Genomic DNA, 20,610 nt, shown 5'->3' with positions numbered 1-20,610 from the left:
CTGCGTTGGCCGGTATGTGGGAACGGAGGGTGCACGTGGAGGGCTCTGGGGGGCCGCCGGCGGAGTGAGCAGGAGGCAAGCCAAAAACCCCGCCCTCACCCCCACGCCGGGGTGGGGGCTGACGCCACACGAGGGGACCCTTGAATGGAAGAGGCGGAAAACGCCTCGGGGGACAAGGGACTCACCGTGGAATGCTTCCAGTACAGGATGATCTCGGGGATGTTTTCCACGGGATGCAGGAGGTGGTAGTCTCTCCACTCGTTCCAGTCGATGGTCATCGTGCCGTTTTTATCCATGCTGCAAGACAAACGCACGGTCGGTTTCCCCCGGGAAACGGGCCCGCGTGCCAGCTGCACATCCCCCCTCCAGGCGAGCCAGGGGCAGGCGCGGGGCCACTGACGAACCCACAGGAGGTGCCTCTGCCCCAGTGAAGAGGCGAGGTGGCTCCACACCCCACTTTGCACAAAAACGGGAATTATCGTGGCCCGCAAGAACCCCGTTCCGGTCAGGCACAGAGGTCAAGGAGGGAGGCAGTCACCAGGGTGACACGGATACTTACTAGGTGACAGGGCCCCAGAAGTGGCCCGTTCGTATTCTGACAGACAGACAAAGGAGGATGCAGAGGAGAGAGGAGAAACACAGATAAGTGCTCGGAGCAGATGTTAGTGAAGCAGACACACGCCACGGCACAAACTCCCGGGGAGCGGTACGAGAGGCAGCTGGCCCTGACCAGCCCCTTCCGGCCCCCGGGATCTGGAAAAGGCGCAGGCAGGACGGGAAGCCGCTCCTAACGCAAACCTGCATGACTTCCTGGCAGAGTGACTACGCTAACCCCCCAGGACCAGGGCTCCCCTGTGAGCTGTCTCGGGGCAGCACGTCTGAGGACGGGAGGGGAGAAAAGTCGGCCTTCTCAGGAAGAAGTCCACCGTAAACAGGCTGCCCGAGCCCCTCACCCGCCAGGCAGTGCTCGCCTTTCACCCACTTGAAACGCCCCCAACTAGTCTTTGGTCTTCACGGGCCACCGGTGAGCGGGCACGCTTCCAAGTGATTTGTGACCCTGGCCTGGAACCCGGGGAGCAGCGGCTCTCGGGGAGAGGCTACCTGGGGCTCGCGTCAAACCACCAGAAGCCAAAGTTCAGAGAAACAGGGTCAGTACAGTGAAGGGCACCACAGAGTTGGCCGGAGAACGCCTTTCTTTCGTCACACGCTTGTTAAACCCAACGCGGAGGCTGACGAAGCGCTCACCTCTTGAGAATTTTTTCTGCCTGCTGTTCGGAGATCTTGACTCCCAGGTCCCGCAGGGACTGCATGATCTCCTGAGCGTCGATTCGTCCTGCAACGACAACAAAGGCTTCAGCCGGGGGCCGGGCCCCGCGAGAGGCCTGAGACCCGGGGCCGCCACTGGCTCTGGAGGCAACGCTCACCATCATTCTTCTTGTCCAAACTCTTGAACACCAGCCTCAGCTTCTTCTCATGATCTTGCAGATAATGGACAAATTCTTCAAAGTCGAGTTGCCCGTCGAGGTCTTTATCTCCAGCTTGCACGATTTTCTACAAAACAAGAGGAAGGTTTGGTCCATTAGCTCGCGCACTAGCTCTCCCTAGTCCCTCACGGTGCCCCGTCCCCAGGAAACAACCGTGCCAGCCCACGAACAGAACAGAGGTGGCCCCAAGGACCTGAGATGCTTCCCTCGCTCTACTCCCAGAGCCACCATTCAGACTCCTGGGGGCTGGCCAGAATCCAAGCAAGAGCGCATCCTGCTTCCCTCACAAGCAAAGAGGGAAAAGTACACCCAGGAGAAGCCCTTCCGCAAGAGGCTAACAGTGGCGGGCTTGGCACTTTCTCATCCCGAGTGTCCTGAAGACTAACTTGTTGTACCCCAGGGTCAGCTGCGTGGCTCCCCGGCAGCACTGTCCCTGGCACCAGGCCTCAGCCTGCATGCTCTCTGCCCAAATGTGGGGACGGCCCTGGGCGCTCCAGATTCCCCCAGCAATGCTGCAGCCTGCTCTTTATCCCTACAGGTGGCACTGGCCCAAGAACAAATGGGTGACCAGGGTAAAGGTATGGGGCAGAGCTGGTCCCTGCCAATGCCTGCTTGCCGGAAACACTGCCAGAGAACCCTGGTAAGAGCCAAGGGGGGACTATTCTGGGGCTTGGGCTTAATGGCACCGCCGGCCTCTGATCCCAGATGACATAACTGACCTCAGCTCCCTCAACCAGGTACCAAAAGGCAGGCCAGCTCTTCTTAGTAGTTTACTGACCCAACAAGGCTTGAAGAGACCCCGTTCCTTAACAGCACTCTGTGCCTGCCCTTAGAGGTGAGCCTTGCTCAGCAGCTGCCGTTGGTTTTGGATGCCCAGCACCTGGAAATTCTCCCCAGACGAGTGAGCACTTGGCCTGTGCCATAGGGCCTGCTAAATGCTTTACTTCTAGTAACCTGCTGAACCCTCTCAAGCAGCTCCAGGAGGCAGGTACTGTCATTTCCCCCATTTTACAAAAAAAGGAAACAGAAGCTCAGGGAGGTTAAGTAATTTATCCAAGGTCACACAGTTAGGGAAGTGGTGGGCGGGATTCAAGCTGGGCCTGCTGGACTCCAGAGCCACCTCCCTAGAGATCCTGCTGCCGCCCTAAAAGTTAATCTCAAGAAGGTGGGGGACACACATGAGTCACTGCAACCCAGCAACACCCCAAAATCTAGACCGAGAATCCCCTAAGGAAAATGGTTATAATCTTCCTGTGTTGCCCAATTCTCTCAGTGAGAAACACACTCACCATTCACAAACCAATATGGCTTTAAAAGTCTCTGAGCCAACGGGTTAGGAAATGGATGGACCATTGGGCGAGCTGGTGCCCTCCAACGATTACGATCAGGGTTACTCTCCGAACTAGCTGATGGCTCTTTGCGACCGCTCAGCCACTCAGGGTGCTAGGAGGAGGCCTGGACAGATACCATGTCACCTAACATGATCCAAAGAACAACTCTGGGGGTGTGGCTGGAATGTGAGACAGATGCTGGTACATATTTTATCTGTTATCTGGAGTTAACTTCCTGCGGACATTTGCGCTCTCAGCCAAGAATGGTACGAATTACATATAGGGTTATCAGTCTAGATTTATGACAAATGGAAATAGACTCTAGGAGGCTTTGGCATCTGGGCTGTTCTGCCACCAACGCAATCCATGTGCCTTGGTGTGGGGGGTGCCTTGTGATACAGAAAACCCAAGGTTGTGTTCATGGCAGCTGATTTCAAGATATCTTCAAAGTCATTGGTTCTGCCTCAGAACTACTGGGCCTACTTTCTGGCTCCTTCCTAGGATATGCTAATCACCACCGCTGGCACAGCATCCGACCTCCACTGCCATCAGGAGCACTGAAGGGACAGCATGAGATCTAACAGAGAAGGCAGGGTGCCCCTTCAGGAGGCAAGCAACCCCCACAGGCCGCGTAGCCATCTCCCCGTCTTTAAAATGTAAGGATTTCTGCTGCCTCCCTGCTCCCAAGGGAAGTCTCCCCCTTCCCAGGGCACAGCACCCCCGGCTCCGACCTCTGTAACTCGACTTCCAACTCCTGGGCCTCCAACAGGAGCTTCTCTGCCTATCCGTCCCTCCCTTCCCCCAGCTCGGAGAAACAGCCCCACAGCATGTGGGCTGTGCCCCCATCCCCGCCCGCCCTGTACTTCTCCGGAACTACCCACCCCCCACCCCCACCCCCGGCAAGAGAATTCCTTTCCGTCTCCCACAAGTATCTTCCCGGTAATTCCGGCCTTCCTTGGAAGTCACATGCAAGCCTGACATTCCCGTGACGTGACATAGCCCTTTCCCGGCTGCAGCCGCAAGAACTTGCACATTTCACACATTCTTTCCCCCACGGCGGCGGGGAGACCCGGCAGTTAGCGCACGCGCACCGTCCACCACCACTCGCATTCATTCACTCCGCCGGCCCCAAGGCCGCACAGACCTGCTTCCACTGGCGGTAGGTGGAGAACTCCTGGGAGGGGATAAAGACGCTGAGTTTGAAGATGGACTTCAGCTCGGCGGGAAGCCCCTTGGACTCGAAGTACTGGAATTCGGTCTGGGTCTCCCCGATGAGCGGCACGTAGAGGCACAGGCAGAGCATGCTGACGGGGAGCCGGGCGCGCCGCCGCCTGCGAGCCAGGGAATGCTTGCCGGCCGGGCACACACGCACCAGATCTGCCGGGGCGCAGCTGTCATTGGCTGCTCAGGCCCTGCCCTTTTACTTAATTGAGAAAAGCCTGCCCACAGGAAGCCCTGCCCACAGCCAATGAGCACCGGCCCCCCCGAGGAGGAGGCGGCGATTGCTCAAGCGGAGGCGTGTAAAGATCAGGACTGACGTCACCTGCGCCCCGACTTAACTCTTCGCCAGCGGGCCGCGAGAGCCGTCGGTCGGAGCGAACCTTCACCCTGCGCTGCCAAGCCCGCCAGATGAACAAACAGCCTTCAGCATGTTTTTCCACAAGGTCCCCAAACGCGTCACACAATACAATAGTTTTCTCCCCTTTAGTAAATCATTCCCGACAGAAAAAGAAGCGGCTGTACAGACTGGGTCGATGCTAACTGGAAATGGGTCTGGTTCAGCTGTGAGGATAGCAGTTGGCAGGAGCCGCCCGAGAGCCGGGTGCGCAGCCATCCTGGAAGCGGCCCCATCGCGGGCTCACTCATCCGCAAGGGGGCTGCCCCCGGGCAGGCTGTGCCCTGGACTCAGACTGCCTTAGTCGCGCCACCTTCCAGCTGGCTCCAGTGACCTTTTCCAGGCCACTCTGCAATGGGAGCACCTCAGAACCAACCCATTCCCCTGCAGGCTTCCTCCTGGGGGTCCTACAGGCACCGGGGAGCTGACATGATGGGGGCAGAGGGGATCCCCGCTAAATAAAGATCGTTGTGCTGAGGGACTTCCCAGGAGCATCAACCTGGGGTCAGCCAGCCCCTCACTGAAGACTCCAGATGGCCTTCAGGGCCCCCACCCTCAGAATACTTCAAAGTTCGGTATAGTCCTAGCTTTCTGGCCTAGGTCTGTCCTATTCAAGAGGGAAGTTTTAATTTTTAAATTAATTAAAATGAAATAAAAAAAAAACTCAGTTCCTCAGTTGTGTGACCACATTTCAAGTACTCCACAGCCACGTGGACTCACTGAGCATTTCCATCCCACAGAAAGTTCTGTCGGGCACACAGCTCCAGAAGATCCCTTTTAGGTGAGGATAAGGGGAAAATCTCAGGTCCTGGAAAGTCAGGTTTGGGTCATCAGTTAAGGGCGATCCATCCTCTCGAGGCCGGCCTACCACCTCCACATCATCCCCTTCCCCAAGGAGAAGTGTCAGAGACTCGTGCTGCGTGCGGAGGCAGACCACATCACAGAGATGTTCCTTCCATAGTGCGCCATTTCCTAATATAGACTAAATCTCACTACCAGGATGGATAAAAATGGATGGTTATTATTTGGAAATCACAAAAGTAAAAGGAATTTTATTCACTCACTAAAAAGCTTTTTGTTAAGAACTAGAAAAAAGAATTTTAAGATAAGATGGGGTGCCTGGCTGGCTCAGTCAGAAGAGCATGTGACTCTTGGTCCCAGGGTCATGAGTTTGAGCCCCACGATGGGTGTAGAGATTAAATAAATAAGGCTTAAGAAAAAATAAGATGTTAATGCTTACATATAGCATTATGAAACATTTTAATAACTTATATGACATCTCAGCCCCTCTAAAAGAGACCTGATGATGAGTCTGTAATGACAGGTCTTGGACTACACTGGAGAGGATCTGATGAGGAATCCAGAGGCAGCTTGGATTATCCAGAAGATTTCTGTTCAGCCTCCACCTAAATCCATGGCACTCAGCTACCTCTAGAATTGCGCCAGCTAGAATTTCTGGTTTGGGCTATTTTCACATACAACTTATCTCTGCTACTGGGGTCCCTGAAGGCAGACTACTGTTTTGAACCTTTGTACCTCGACTTGGTCACGGAGGGTGCTGATATAAATAGCATGATCACTCGTGATGAAGACCTCAAGTGTGTTTTTCTGAGTGTCTGCAAACATAGTCGTTGGGGTATTTCATCCACCTCAACAAGGTCGTGTATTATTATTTTTATTTTAAAGGAGGCTCACACTTATAGGGGTGCCTGGCTGGCTCAGTTAGTAGGGCATGTGACTCTTGATCTCAGGGTTGTGGGTTTGAGTGCCGTGTTGGGTATAGAGATTACTTAAAAACAAAAACTAAAAAAATAATAATAAAGGAGATTCACATTTATAAATACAGGAGCTAAATTTTGAAATGCTGATCTTCCTTTGTTAAATTATTCATGTTCGCCTCTGAAATAAAAATAAGTTACAGACATATGTTGAAATATCTCATTTCTTAATGACTGCAGTCATTCCAATATGGCTTTTTTTTTTTTTTTTTTTTTTGAGAGGGCACACGAGCAGGGGAGAGGGGCAGGAGAGAGAGAGAATCTTAAGCAGGTTCTATGCTCAGCACAGACCCCGACAAAGGGCTCAACCCTATGACCCCGGGGATCATGAGCTGAGCCAAAATCAAGAGGTGGACGCTCAACCAACGGAGCCACCCAGGCGCCTCTAATATGGCAAATATTTTGGTTGAAAAAATAAGTTGTTCAACTTGGGAGATGTTCATTTTCTAACAAGTAAATATAACTGTACTACGGAATTTTTCTTTGTGTACTATCGAGTTTCATCATGTATTTACAGAACATGAGAAAATGTTCAAAAACAATACCAAATAAAAGGAAACCCATATTCTGTATTTTAGGGAAAAACTGATTAAAGCATTACCAGATAACAGCAACTGTTTTCTAGGGAAAAAACAACAACAGGATGAAATCTCCTTGGTTATAACAGAGCTTGTTATTCCACAGCCCAATGGTATCATGGGGTCAAGAAATGTTCTCTGAAAAGCTCTGCATGTGCTTATCAAAATGTTATTTTCCAATGCTAACGTTAATTCTATTCCAACGCTGATTTTAAAAAAGGGTTCCAACATATTTTTATTGTGCAACTGTGAAGGAGTCAAACAGAATGTTTTCATTAGACAAACTGGAATTGGGTGTTTGCTTACTTATTTAAACCAGCCCTCCTCTTGAGTCCCACAGGTCAGGCAGAATTCCACTGTCGCACAGAAACTGGAAATCCCACCCAAGTGAGCCAATCTCGAAGCACCTGGGATGCAAGGTAAGTGCTCTACCCCTGGGGTTACAGACGGCGGGGCCCAGAGGGGCTCTGGGGTCACCCCCTTAATCTCTGAGATGAGCAAACGGACCTGGAGAGGCGCCCTGGTTCGCCCGGGGCCCAGAGCCTGTTGGCGGTAGGGCTGGGCCTCACCCAGGACCCAGCTCTTGTTACATCCACGGAAAACAGCGCCCAAACCTGACGCTGCCAGGAAGAGATTTTAGAACTCAGTTTCCAAAGAAAGCCTGTACGCCTGACATGGAGAATTACAGTACGCAATGCTTCATGCTGGAAGGTGGCAGGTGTGTGGGAAAGGTGTGTGACCTGAGCGAGTTCAGGCTTAGGCTTAGCTTTAAAAAAAAGAAAAGAAAAGAAAAGAAAAGAAAAGAAAAGAAAAGAAAAGAAAAGAAAAGAAAAGAAAAGAAAAGAAAAGAAAAGAAAAGAAAAGAAAAGAAAAGAAAAGAAAAGAAAAGAAAAAAAAGCAAACCCAAAACCGATCTGTGTGAAAGCTTCTGAACGCATACCGGGGAAATACAAATACGGAAGACTGAAGCAGGGCTCGTGTTCCGATCCTCCTGAGTCACACCGGCTCACAGCGTCACGTGCCATCCCTCTCCCCGTCCTGCCATCTACCATTCTTTGCTCTTTGGACTTATTTGAGTTTTGTGGCCCAGATCTACTTTTGCGGGCCTCTTCTGATGTCCGTTCCTGTAACAAGTGGCATGCAAAGCCAATGACAGCAACTCTGGATCCCTTAGGATCTAGCAGTCTCAGGTTCCATTTCATCTGTAAAGTAGAAGTTCCTCTCCCCAGCATCCTGTTCTCCTGGAGTCTGCCAACGCCACTAGAGGCTGTCTGTCCCTGTTCTACTGCTCTGGTTCATGCCCCCAGAACAGGTGCTTCCTGTAAGCGCTGAATACCATGAGTAGGAGAAGAGCAGGGCAGGTAGAGTGCCTCTGGGAGTGGAGCATTAGGTCATAAAGTATCTCTCCCTCTTCTGCAATGACTCAGACCTGGCCAAAAATATTAATGTGCAAAGGAGCCCCGCCAGCATCCAGCCTGCTCTAGCCCCACCCACCCGTAAGGTTCTCGAACCTCATTTGCTGCTGTGGCTGGGAGTGTCATTTGATGATCAGGTTGCCATGACAGCCCAGCGTAGCTGGGTTTCCAATGAAACCTGCCTGCACTTGGCAATTAGACACACAATGGGCAAAATTCCCTGAGCTTCTGAGGAGCCGGCCCCTCGTGATTTGCGAGCTTGAATGGCCCCTGAGGGTGCCTCTCTCACGCCACACTAAATGGCTTTCTTCTCCAACTGCAGATTAACTGTTAAGACAAAGATAAAGGGGCAAACTGGAAAAGCTCCTAGAAGAAAAGCCTGCAGGAACCTGACTCCCTAGCAGACAGGGGGAAGTGACAGCACAACAAAGTAGTGGGAACTGAGAAGCTGGGGAAGTGAGAAGCTGAGGTCCCATCGGCCAAGCATCGCGAACCCCAAACCCCACCTTCAGGAGTCGCTGCACTGGCCAAGGACACACGCTGCAGAAACACTATTCTGTCCGTTTATCTGCAGAAATGCTCCTGCTATTCCCAGTTCTCAGTTTACCTGCTTTTCAAGAGTCCACACTGCCCAGATGTGCTTGCTTTCTTGCTTCACACCAAACTGGCTGCTCTGTCTCCCCCCTGGGGCTGCCCCCACCCCCAGGCAGCTGATCTGTCTCCCTCTTGGAGAAAGGGAAAGGTGTGGGTCTCTGGCTGGGCCCCGTGACCCCACCCCCTGGCCCCACTGGCAGGCCAGGAATTAAGCTGTTCAGAACAGAAAGTCCTGACATGAGGCCACCCAGGGGCAGGGCTGGCAATAGGTGCCAGGATGAGTTTGGGAAATGGAGCAGTTAATTATTAAAGTCCAAAGTAGGTGAATTTAAAAGGGAGCCAGCCAGTCTCTTAATCCCTTGGCCATCAGGCAAGCAGGTCTGTAGATTTAAAAAAAAAAAAAAAAAAAAAAAAAAAAAAAGGTTTGGGGCGCCTGTGTGGCTCAGCCGGTTGAGCGTCTGACTTCAGCTGAGGGCATGATCTCACAGCTCCTGAGTTCGAGCCCCGCAGGGGGCTCTGTGCTGACAGCTCGGAGCCTGGAGCCTGCTTCGGATTCTGTGTCTCCCTCTCTCTCTGCCCCTCACCCACTCGCATTCTGTCTCTGTCTCTCTCAAAAACAAATAAACGTTAAAAAAACAAAAAAGGTTCTCACAAAGGAGAGCGCCACCGCCATTTCTGAGCTCGTCCAGGATGATAGAAAGGTAGAAAGAGACGGGGCTCGAAGCATGCCGCAGGCGGAACACGGATTCTGAGGCCCCTGCCCACCAGGACAAGCCCGTGGCCTACAGAAGCTTCTGCTCAAAGCTTGCACCTAAATGCCAGCAGGAGCTGTTGTCCCTCCCACTTGGAAGAGAAAAACCCAACATTTAATTCTCTGATACAGCAGTTCAATTCAAACAACATTTTTGGGGAATCTACAATGTGCCAGACACAGGGCAGAATCTCCTTCTCTCTTCTGGTTGATTTTTATCCTGAGAAAGGAGAACAGATTCAAAACAACCACAACTCAGGAGGTCAGCAAGGCTGCTCCTAACGCAGGCAGGAGAAATCCCAGGCAAGCTGCACTTTCCATTCTAATCCCAAGAATGCACCTTGGTCCTATTAAAACTGCTTTCTTCAGGGAAAGCAAGGCCAAGTACAAGGCAAAGTTCCATACAGATTTCGGGGTGAAACCTCACCTCTACCCCTCTGGAACTGTTGAATCCTGGGTAAATTATTCAGCCTTTCTGCATCTCCGTTTCCTCATCCACGAAATGGGGGTGCTACAACTTACCTTGGCTCTTGTGAATGTGAGGCGAGGTGACCCACACTCACAGCACCAGATGAACAGATGGCCCTGGGAGACCCGCAGACCCGTGAGGGGACCGGCCTCTGCACCTTGGGACTCCAGCCTCTCCTGACTCCTCCTTCTCCTCCCTTCCTTACAGACCCAAAGGTCTGACCTTAGGGATGCGGGACAGGCTGGCCCTCCCCAGCTCCAAGCAGTCTGGTTCAACTTTAAAGGTCCTCCCTGCATTGTTCAGACAAGCTAAGACACAAGACATAGCGTGATCGTTTGTGTGATCGTTTGTCTCTTCCTTTCAAACGGCTTTCTGGGACCAAAATGACAAATCCTAAGGTAAATCCTCTATGGCCTTCAACCTTCCTTCCCCAAATGGCCACACTGAGCCGGTCATGATAGGGTGATAAAGCTTTTACCGTGGCCACAGGAAGATTCTAGACTGGAGACTTGGGTTTCTTCATTGTCTAACACTTCTCCCCAGGCCCCAATACCAAAGTGATCGATTTCTAAGTCCTCTCTTCCTCCCCACACTCCAGTTTTCTCCAGGGAACCGATCCTAGAACAGCCCCTAAAGTAGGAGGTCCTCTTGAGGTTGCCATTACCTTAGGAAATTGCTCTGCAGGTCCGACCACCAGCAAAATGGTGGGTCTCTTTTCCGTGGCCTCAGCCCTTCCGTCCTGTTTCCCCAAAAAGCTTGACATCTGGTCTCCCCGAGCTGGAGCCGGGGTGCCTCTGACTTCATTATCGTTCCCCTCTCTGGAGCCTTGGCACCCAGCCCTAGGGAGAAAGCTGGACAGAAAAGGCCACAGCATCTGCAACATCACGGCTTCCTCCCAGTGTCGCCGGCGGTTGACTGTTCCACTTGTGAGGAGGGATGTGACCACAATACCAAAGATCTCTGGCTACGCGGCTGCTCGGAAGACTAGCCTGGGGGGGCTGTGAGGCTGAAAGCTCGGCATGCAGTGGCTGTTTCCTGCTTTTTCAAATTTCCTAGCACTGCTGTCCTGCCTGGCCTGAGAAGGGGCTCCCTCTAGGAAGAGCCCTGCCGCCGAGCTGCTGGCGTTGAGAGAGAGCAAGCAGACGGTGATACTTCAATAAAAACTCACTCTTGCAGATGGATGGTGATCGAATGTTTGGCTTTTTTCAAAAAGCTAAAAGCCATAGCCCAACAGATCTCTCCTGGAGGCAGAAGCAACTCGGAGGTCCCAATTATTCAGCAGTCCTCGCTCAACTAATGACCATCACACGAGCCAGGACCCGGACCCGAGCACCCCGTCTGCGTCTGCAATCTCACTGCAGCAGGGCGCGGCCAATCACCTCTGCCGACACTACCGAGTTCATTATCCCAACCAGCAACGGCCCTCCAATCACAGGCGGCCGATTCCCTGCATGCGGCCGGCAGTTCTGCAGGGAGGTGCTGATGGCAACCGCCGGATGAGCCTCCCATCTCGCAGGACCCTCCCGGTGCTGCACCCACCCCCCCCCCCACCCCCGCGGGAGCCCAGCTTCCTCCTCTCCGCCTGCTTGTTTCCGGGATGACTTTCACCATCAAGGTTAACACGATCAATACACCCTGGCAACACCTCCTGACACTTCCAGCAACGCTCTTCGTTGCCCCATTAGCCCGTTCTCTCCAACTGCCGAGCACAGCGCACGCCATACGGGCTACTCACTCTCCCATGTCTTCCTCTACACCACGAGCTGCTTAAGGACGGGGGCCAAGTCACACATCTTTCTCCCTCTAGTACCCAGAACCAGGCACAGATGAAGTCTGTAGACTGGAGGGAGTGGATGATCATGAATAAAAGTGAAGTTCCATTTGCTTAAATGTTTCTCAATTTACTAGCCAACATAAGCAGTGACCAGTCTCCCCCCCCCCCCCACTGCAAAGCGACGCTTTGATAGTGGTGTTCACAACCATTATTTTAAAAACACAAGCGTGAGAAAATTTTCATGAACTGTGTTGGGGAGAGTGTACGGAAACACGCACCCTCACACGCTGCCGTGAGCGTGTAAATCAGTACAACCTCTCCCACGAGGAAGTTAGTCATGGCTTCCCACATGTCAAAAGCACAAATCCTTTGATATAACAATGCTGCTTTAAGGGGCGCCTGGGTGGCTCAGTCGGTTGAGCAGCCGACTTAGGCTCAGGTCATGATCTCACGGTCTGTGAGTTCGAGTCCCGCGTCGGGCTCTGTGCTGGCAGCTCAGAGCCTGGAGCCTGTTTCGGATTCTGGGTCTCCCTCTCTCTGACCCTCCCCCATTCATGCTCTGTCTCTCTCTGTCTCAAAAATTAATAAACGTAAAAAAAAAATTTAAAACAATCCCGCTTTTAGCGATTTATCCTGCGGATACATTTGCACCTACGGGAAATCACATACCCATATATGATATATGTGTGATACACATACATGTAAGGATAAAATATGAGGATATATATATTTTTTGCAGCTGTGTTTATAATAGTACAAGTTTGGAAACAACTTCCAGGTCCTTGACAAGAGGAGCAGGTACGTAAGATTCAGGCACACCCACACCTATCCAACTGTTATTAAGACATTTCTACCTACTGTTATGGAATGGCTTGAACATATCTTTTTAAATGAGAAAAGCAAGGTGCAGAAGAAAGGGGGTAATACGCTGCCATTGATTTCTCAGTGTGTATATGTGACAAATTATCTCTGCAAAGACACATTAAAAATTAAAGAGGGGCGCTCTTTTTAAATATTAATAAATATTAATAAAAATGAAATGCGTGTTCTCTCAAAAACGAATAAACATTAAAAAAATTGAAGTATGGTCTGGGGCACTTGGGGGCTCGAGAGGAGAAAGGCAGGTGGTTTATTTTCACCAAATATGCTTAGATCTTGTGAAACTGAATCATGTGCGTGTTATGACCACACACGCGTGCATATGTACGTAACTACAACTGTTTAAAAAAACACGAGAAGCGAAAGCAAGATGGCCAAGCTTGCTCTGAAAGCTGAGGGGCCTGCATCAGTTGCCTTCTCACTGGAAACACGGACCAACCTTATTTTGAAGCAGTTTTGTGTGTTGACTAGATGTATAGTCTTTGGAGCCAGACCCTACATGTGAATCCTGGCCACCCCTTACTAGTCGCGTGAATAATGTTGGTCAAGCTACTTTAGCTCTCTGTGCTTTAATATCTGTGCAAAATGGAGATGGTAAAAGAACTGTATTATTACTTCACAGAATTTGTTAACCATGAAATTAGATAATTAGCTCTCGGGACACCCGGGTGGCTCAGTCGGTTAAGCGTCTGACTCGATTTTAGCCCAGGCTATGATCTCAAGGTTCGTGAGATTGAGCCCTGCATCCAGCTCTGTGCTGAGTGCATATCCTGCTTGGGATTCTCTCTCTTCCTTTCTCTCTGCCCCTCCCCTGCTCACGTGCTCTCCCTCTGTCAAAACAAGTAAATAAACGTTTAAAAAATGTACCTATAAAGCATGTATAAACAGTACATGCTATTTTATTTTTTAAAAGATATTATTTTTAAGTAATCTCTACACCTACTGTGGGGCTCGAACTCACAACCTCGAGATCAAGAGTTGTGCACTCCACTGCGTAAGCCAGCCAGGCGCCCTCACACTACCTATTTTATTGACAGAAAGTGATGGCGAGTTCATGAAATTAATAGTTTTAATACTGAAGAAGAATCAGTCCAGAGCCCCAAACCCTCAACAAATTAGTAATCCTTTAATGAAGATGAATCTTGTTTTTAGGCACAAGGGGTCTGTCAAATTGGACGTAGCAGTGTTTTGGGCCCCCATGTGCAAACACAAGAGAAATTGCTTATGTAATAGATTACTGGCGTTTCATTTTATGGGCTCTTCCATCCCACAGAACTGAGCAAAAACTCTAGGGCTTTGCAGCCCAGATGGAATAACAGGGACTGATTCATCTTTCTGCCAACAGGCAACGAGACAGTGACTCCTGAGAGATCCACACAAATGAGGCAAGCCCTACAACCTGCCCCAGCTTCATGGCTGGAGTTACCAGGCTGTGATGCAGGGAGAAGGCACCCAGGTAGAGCCCAGCAATCTCCCCATGCTGAAGGCAAGCAGCTGGGGGGCCAGGAAGGTCAGGGCAGCTACAGCAGGACCAAGGACCGGGGAGGAAGGAACTGCACAGACAGTGAGCTCTGGGGAGCTGCTGAGGGCCCTCCTAGCGTCATGCAGCCTGCCGGTGAGGACACTGCCTGAGGGTGGGAAAAGAACCATCCAAAGGCATGCTGTTCCCACAGGACAGAATAGAAAACCTCACAATATAGGGACGTTTGGGAAGGGAGCCCCAGAATGAAGCTCAAAAATATTCACAGTAATATGAGACTATCCAGCACCTAGTAAAATAAAATCCAATGAAAAATTAACAGGAATGCAAAGAAACAGGAAAAAATGACCCATATGGAGGACTGAAATCAATCAGTTGAAAGTGAGTCAGAAATGACATGTATGATAGAACCAGTACACAAGAATACTCATAGGGGCTGGGTGGCTCAGTTGGTTGGGTGTCCAGCTTCGTCTGGGGTCATGATCTTGTGGTCCGTGAGTTCGAGGCCAGCGTCAGGCTCTGTGCTACTAGCTCAGAGCCTGGAGCCTGCTTCAGATTCTGTGTCTCCCTCTCTCTCTGCCCCTCCCCTACTCACGCTCTGTCTCTCTCTCAAAATTAAATAAACATTTAAAAAAAAGGAAAAATAAAAGAAAAAAGAAAAACACACTGGATGGTTTTAGCAGCAGATTAGACGATGCAAAATAAAAGAATAAATGAGCTTGAAGACACAGCAATCGAAACTTTCCAAAACGAAAGAGAGAAAAAAGGCAAAACCAAAAATGAACATAGCATCAGCAAGCTGTGGGACAACCGCTAACAGGTTAATATGAACCAGAGTTCACGAAGGCAGGGACAGAAAAAACATTTAAAGAAATAATGGCTACATTTTTTCCCAAATTCATTGAAAACTACAAATCCACAGATCGAAGAAACTCAACAAACCCCACGGATAAGAAATATCAAACAAACAAACAAACTACATTCAGGCACATCAAATTAAATTTCTGAAAACCAGTGATAAAGAGGAATATCTTAAAAGCAGATACAGAAAAAAAGACCCAATACATACAGAGGAACAAAGATAAGAATATCTGGGGACTTTCCCATCAGAAACTGTTAACCCAAAAAAACACCTACTGAAAGGAAGGCAAAATAAAAACTTTTCAGACTTATGAAAGCTGGAAGATTTTCTCACCAGCAGATTTGCATTACAAGAAATATTAAAGGAGTCCTTTAGGTAGAAGGAAGATCTAGATTTACGCAAAGGAATGAAGAAGACCAAAATAGTAATTGTATAGGTAAATATAAAGGACTTTGTTCTTATTATTTAGATCTCTGTAAAAGATAAGTTTAAAGCAAAAACAAAACAATGTATCGCGGGCTGATGACGTATGTAGAAGTAAAAATATATGAGAACAACAGCCCAAAAGCTAGGAGAATAGAAATAAAAGTATGGTTGGCCCTTGAACAATGCAGAAGGTTGGGGCTCCAACCCTGAGCAGTTAAAGATCCACTTTTGGGGTGCCTGGGTGGCTCAGTCGGTTAAGCATTCGACTTCGGCTCAGGTCATGATCTCGCAGTTCATGATCTCAAGTCTGGGGTCCGGTTCTGTGCTGGCAGTGTGGAGCCTGCTTAAGATTCTCTCTCTCTGACCCTCCGCACCCTCTCTCAAAATAAATAAATAAACTTAAAAGAAAAATCCACTTTTAGGGCACCGGGGTGGCTCAGTCGGTTAAGCAACCGACTCTTGATTTCGGCTCAGGTCTTGATCTCATGGTTTGTGAGTTCAAGTCCCACATCTGGCTCTGTGCTGACAGTGCGGAGAGCCTGCTTGAGATTCTCTCTCTCCCTCCCCTTCTCTCTCTGCCCCTCCCGTACTCTCTGTCTCAAAATAAGTACAATAAATTTTTCAAAAATCCACTTTCGATTCCCTAAAAACATAGTAAGTCTACTGTTGACCAAAAGCCTTACCGATAACATCAACAGTTGATTAACACATATTTTGTATATGTATTATATACTGTAGTGTTAATAAAGCTAGAAAAAGCAAATGTGTTAAGAAAATCATAAGGAAGAGAAAATATATTTACAGTACTGTACTGTATTTATTTTTTAAACATTCATGTAGAAGTAGACCACCGCAGTTCAAATTCATGTTGTTCAAGGGTCAGCTGTATACTAAGATTCCCCCCCACCTCTTTTAAGTTCATTTATTTATTTCGAGAGAGAAAGAGAGGAAGCACGGGCACAAGTGGGGGTGGGGCAGAGAGAGAGGGAGAGAGAATCCCAAGCAGGCTCCATGCTGTCAGCGCTGAGCCCAGTGTGGGGCTCCATCTCATGGACAGTGAGATCATGATCTGAGCTGAAATCAAGAACTAGATGCTTAACCAACAGAGCCACCCAGGCCCCAAAGATTCTTAAAGTATTTAAAGAATTTTTTTTCACGTTTATTTATTTCTGGGAGAGAGACAGACAGAATGGGAGTGGCAGAGGGGCAGGGAGAGAGGGAGACACAGAATCGGAAGCAGGCTCCAGGCTCCCGAGCTGTCAGCACAGAGCCCAATGAGGGACTCAAATCCACAAAGCGTGAGATCATGACCTGAGCTGAAGTCCGGTGGTTAACCTACTGAACCACCCAGGAGCCCCTCTTCAACTATTTAATATAATATCAGTTAAGTTAGGCTGTGGTAGGTTAAAAATGTATGTATATTATAATCCCTAAAGCTACCATTAGAAAGAGAGTTACAGCTAGTAAGGCAACAAAAGAGACCAAATGGAATCATAAATAATACTCAACTGACCCAAAAGAAGGCAGAAAGAAAGAGAAGAGTAGATGGCACACATAGAAAACAAATAGCAAATAAAAAGGTAGTAGATTCAGGGGTGCCTGGGTGGCTCAGTCAGTTAAGTGTCCGACTTTGGCTCAGATCATGTTCTCAGTTTGTGGGTTCGAGCCCCGCGTCAGGCTCTGTGCTGACAGCTCAGAGCCTGGAGCCTGCTTCCAATTCTGTGTCTCCCTCTCTCTCTGCCCTTCCCCAGTTCGTGCTCTGTCTCTCTCTGTCTCAAAAATAAATAAACGTTAAAAAAATAAATAAATAAATAAATGTAAAAAAAAAATTTAAAAAAAAAGGTGGTAGATTCAAACCCAATCATATCAATAACAACAGTAGATACGAGTGGTTTAAACATCCCAATTAAAAGGTAGAGATGGTCAGTTGGGATTAAAAAAGCAAGATCTAGCTATATGTTGCCTACAAGAAACATTTTTTAAATACAGAGATACGGGGCGCCTGGGTGGCTCAGTCAGTTAAGTGTCCAACTTTGGTCCAGGTCATGATCTCACAGTTCATGAGTTCGAACCCTGTTATCAGGCTCTGTGCTGACAGCTCGGAACCTGGAGCCTGCTTCAGATTCTGTCTCCCTCTCTCTCTGCCTCTCCCCCACTCGTGCTCTGTCTCTCTTTCTCTCTCAAAAATAAATAAACGTTAAAAAAATAAAAATATATATATAGACATAAAAATAGGTTAAAAATAAAAGAATGGATAAAGATATACTGTACCACGTTCATATTAATCCAGAGAAAACTGGAATGGCTATATTACATTAGACAAAGTAGATTTCAGAGCAAAGGATGTTATGGTGGGCATTTCATAATAACAAAAGGGTCAATGCATCAAGAGGACATAAGAAGCCTAAATGTTTCTGTATCCCATTATAGAGCCTCAAAATACATGAAGCAAAACCAACAAAAGCGTAAGGAAAAGGAGACAAATGCACCATCATAATCAGAGATCTTAACACCATTCTTTCAATAACTGGCAGAACAAGTAGACAGAAAATCAGCAAGGGCACAGAAGGCTTGGTTGGGCAACATTATCAACCACCTTGACCTAACTGGCATTTATAAAATACTCTACCCATCGAGACTGGAATACACATTCTTTCAAAGTATCCACAGAACAGATTCTGGCTCACAAAACAAGTCTCACTAGATTTAAAAGGGTTCAGCTTGTACCAAATATGCTTTTTGACCATAGTGGAATCAAATTAGAAATCAATGGCAGAAAGATACCTGGCAAATACCTAAATATTTGGAAACAACGTAACACAACGCTAAATAATCCATGCGTCAAAGGAGAACTCAAAAGACAAATGAGAAAGTATTGGGGCACCTGGGTGGCTCAGTCGGTTAGGTGTCTGACTCTTGATTTTGATTCAGGTCATGATCTCACAGTCGGTGAATTTGAGCCCCGCGCTGGGCTCCGCGCTGACAGTGCAGAGCCTGCTTGGGATTCTCTCTCTCAAAAAATTTTTTAAAACTTAAAAAAAAAAAAAAAAAAAAGAAAGAAATGAGAAAGTATTTCAAATGGTGTGAAAGCAGAACACATAAAAAAATCTGTAGGATGTTGCCAAAGCAGTACTTAGATGGGAAAGCCCATACTAGAAAAGAAAGGCCTCAAATCAGTGACGTCAACTTCCCTCTCAAGAAAGCAGAAAAGAACAAAATAAACCCAGACTAAGCAGAAGGAAATAATAAAACTAGGCAAGGGAGGGGCACCTGGGTGGCTCAGTCGATTGGGCATCTGACTTCAGCTCAGGTCATGATCTCACAATCCAGGGAGTTCGAGCCCCGTGTTTCGCTCTGTGCTGACAGCTCAGCCTAGAGCCTGCTTCGAATTCTGTGTCTCCCTCTCTCTCTGCCCCTCCCCTGCTTGCACCCTGTCTCTCTCTAAAATCAATAACCACCACCAAAAAAACAAAACAAAACAAAACAAAACAAAAAACCAAACTAGGCAAGGGAGAGACAATGCCTCCTTTACCTTAAAATCTGCACCTAAGACAGATCAATGAAAGTTTGTTCAATTGCATACTTTTCCAGTATTTTTATTTTAAAGCACTTTCTCTTGTATCTTTGGTTTCCTCGTGGGTTAATGTGGTACATTGCTCTCCTTATATCACACATCATCACCGAAACCAGGGGTACCGGGTGGACCAGTAGTTTCTTTTGGGTTACGTGCAATTCCTATAATACAATTCTTCCACACTTCGCTTTCTTGGGTAAGAGAGCTCACCCATATCCAGAGACCGGGCTAGCAAGTACAACCCTCCCATAATTATTGCTTATACACATCAACAGAACCTAGTGAAGATGGGGGCTAATCACCAGCAGAAGTTACCCACTCTTCCAAGAATCCAGAAAACCAATTTTGCTGGATAAAAACGGGATCTCCCACACTTTTCAAAGAAAACGGATTCCAATGGAATCGACGCCCCCGTGGGAGCCCATTCCAAATTATCCTAAGGAACTGCCCAGGGTGCAAAAGGCCCCTAGAGCAGGGCACAGAAGAACAGCTAGAGATTCCTGAGGAGTCTTGTGACAAGGCAGAGAGGGATTTCCCACGACTGGCTCCAGAGCCACGTTCCACGTCTGTGTCTACCAGTTTTAACTACCTACTACCTATCTTAGCATTATTTACCATTCAGAACAGCTGTTGTCAAAGGGAAGCCTATTAACACTTTTTTTTAACTGAAAAATGAAGCCAGATTTTATTTGACAGAAAGCCAGACCGATTTGCCTTGAAAATGAGGACTGGCTTGGCCAAGTGGGTTATATGGAGACAACGAGGCGGAGCCAGGCCCTTGCCTCCTCTGGCATCCGTGAAACCAAGGCGTCGAAGATGACAGTTCTGTAGTGATGACAAAGGTGAAATCCCCCAGTTTATTTCCATTTTAGGAAGTAAAACCAAAAACTCTAGCTTTGGCGGAAAAAAAAAAAAAAAAAAAAGTCCCCGAAGGACACTCCTTTGACTGTGGGAAAGCGAAGTGCACTTCTGGAGAAAACTCCTGGGAGGGCTTCTGTCTACTCCTGGTGAACAGCCAGTCCCCACTGAGGCCCCAAGTTCAAGGTCAATGCCTACGAAGATGTCTTTTTCTCTTCTCTAAAAGAAAGTTAGAGGCGTACAAGATTAACCCGATTTTCAAGCATAGGATTTTGAGATGTGACACGTAAATTAAAGGTCTATGGAAGCAAGAGATCACGTGGAAACATGGCATAATATTCCTGGGGTGTGCTTTTAGAAGGGCAGGATTCTCCTTGCGGCAAGCGTCAAGGGGGAGGGGCAGGACGCGGTACTGAGGCCAGCCAGTGAAAACCCAATCACCCAAAATGATCGGAAATTTCTCAACCAATCCAAACTTGATCAGTGGGAGCCAAACCCATGGGCACATGCTGAGTCAAATTTCTGCACCCACTTTATCTTCATCCACACCTTCTCTTCTCCCACTCAAAAAGGCAGACCAGCGGATTTATTATTAAAGCAACATTAAATGTTTTCAGTTTCTTAAAACTGATTTCAGGCTCACAGACTCAAACTGAGATGGGATGAACGGTGCAAAAATAGCTCTCCCCAGCTGCTTGCTCTGTACCGAGTGAGGACTGCAGAGAAGAGCCCGGACAGGGGT

At 48.4% G+C, this 20,610-nt stretch overlaps 1 protein-coding gene across 3 annotated transcripts in view; it reads right to left on the bottom strand.

Annotated features, from left to right (window-relative positions):
- SLC25A25 (solute carrier family 25 member 25) overlaps positions 1 to 20,610 on the bottom strand; it is a 34,069-nt gene that overhangs the window by 6,109 nt on the left and 7,350 nt on the right. Inside the window, exons 1-4 of one of the 3 annotated variants that reach the window (XM_042912471.1) lie at positions 10,680 to 11,559; positions 1,425 to 1,551; positions 1,246 to 1,333; positions 186 to 297 (exon numbers count right to left, since the gene is read on the bottom strand). In XM_042912471.1, coding sequence (XP_042768405.1) covers positions 186 to 297; positions 1,246 to 1,333; positions 1,425 to 1,551; positions 10,680 to 10,898 — 546 coding nt within the window. In that variant the 5' untranslated portion in view covers positions 10,899 to 11,559. Of the gene's footprint in view, positions 1 to 185; positions 298 to 1,245; positions 1,334 to 1,424; positions 1,552 to 3,959; positions 4,192 to 10,679; positions 11,560 to 20,610 lie in introns of those variants that run through there. The other 2 variants (XM_042912472.1, XM_042912470.1) reach the window with 2 other exon arrangements.

Source organism: Panthera leo, chromosome D4 (assembly GCF_018350215.1).
Source record: "Panthera leo isolate Ple1 chromosome D4, P.leo_Ple1_pat1.1, whole genome shotgun sequence".
NCBI classification, from domain to species: Eukaryota; Metazoa; Chordata; class Mammalia; order Carnivora; family Felidae; genus Panthera; species Panthera leo.
Note: the sequence above shows the minus strand (reverse complement) of the source record. Positions and strands in the feature narration are given on the sequence as shown.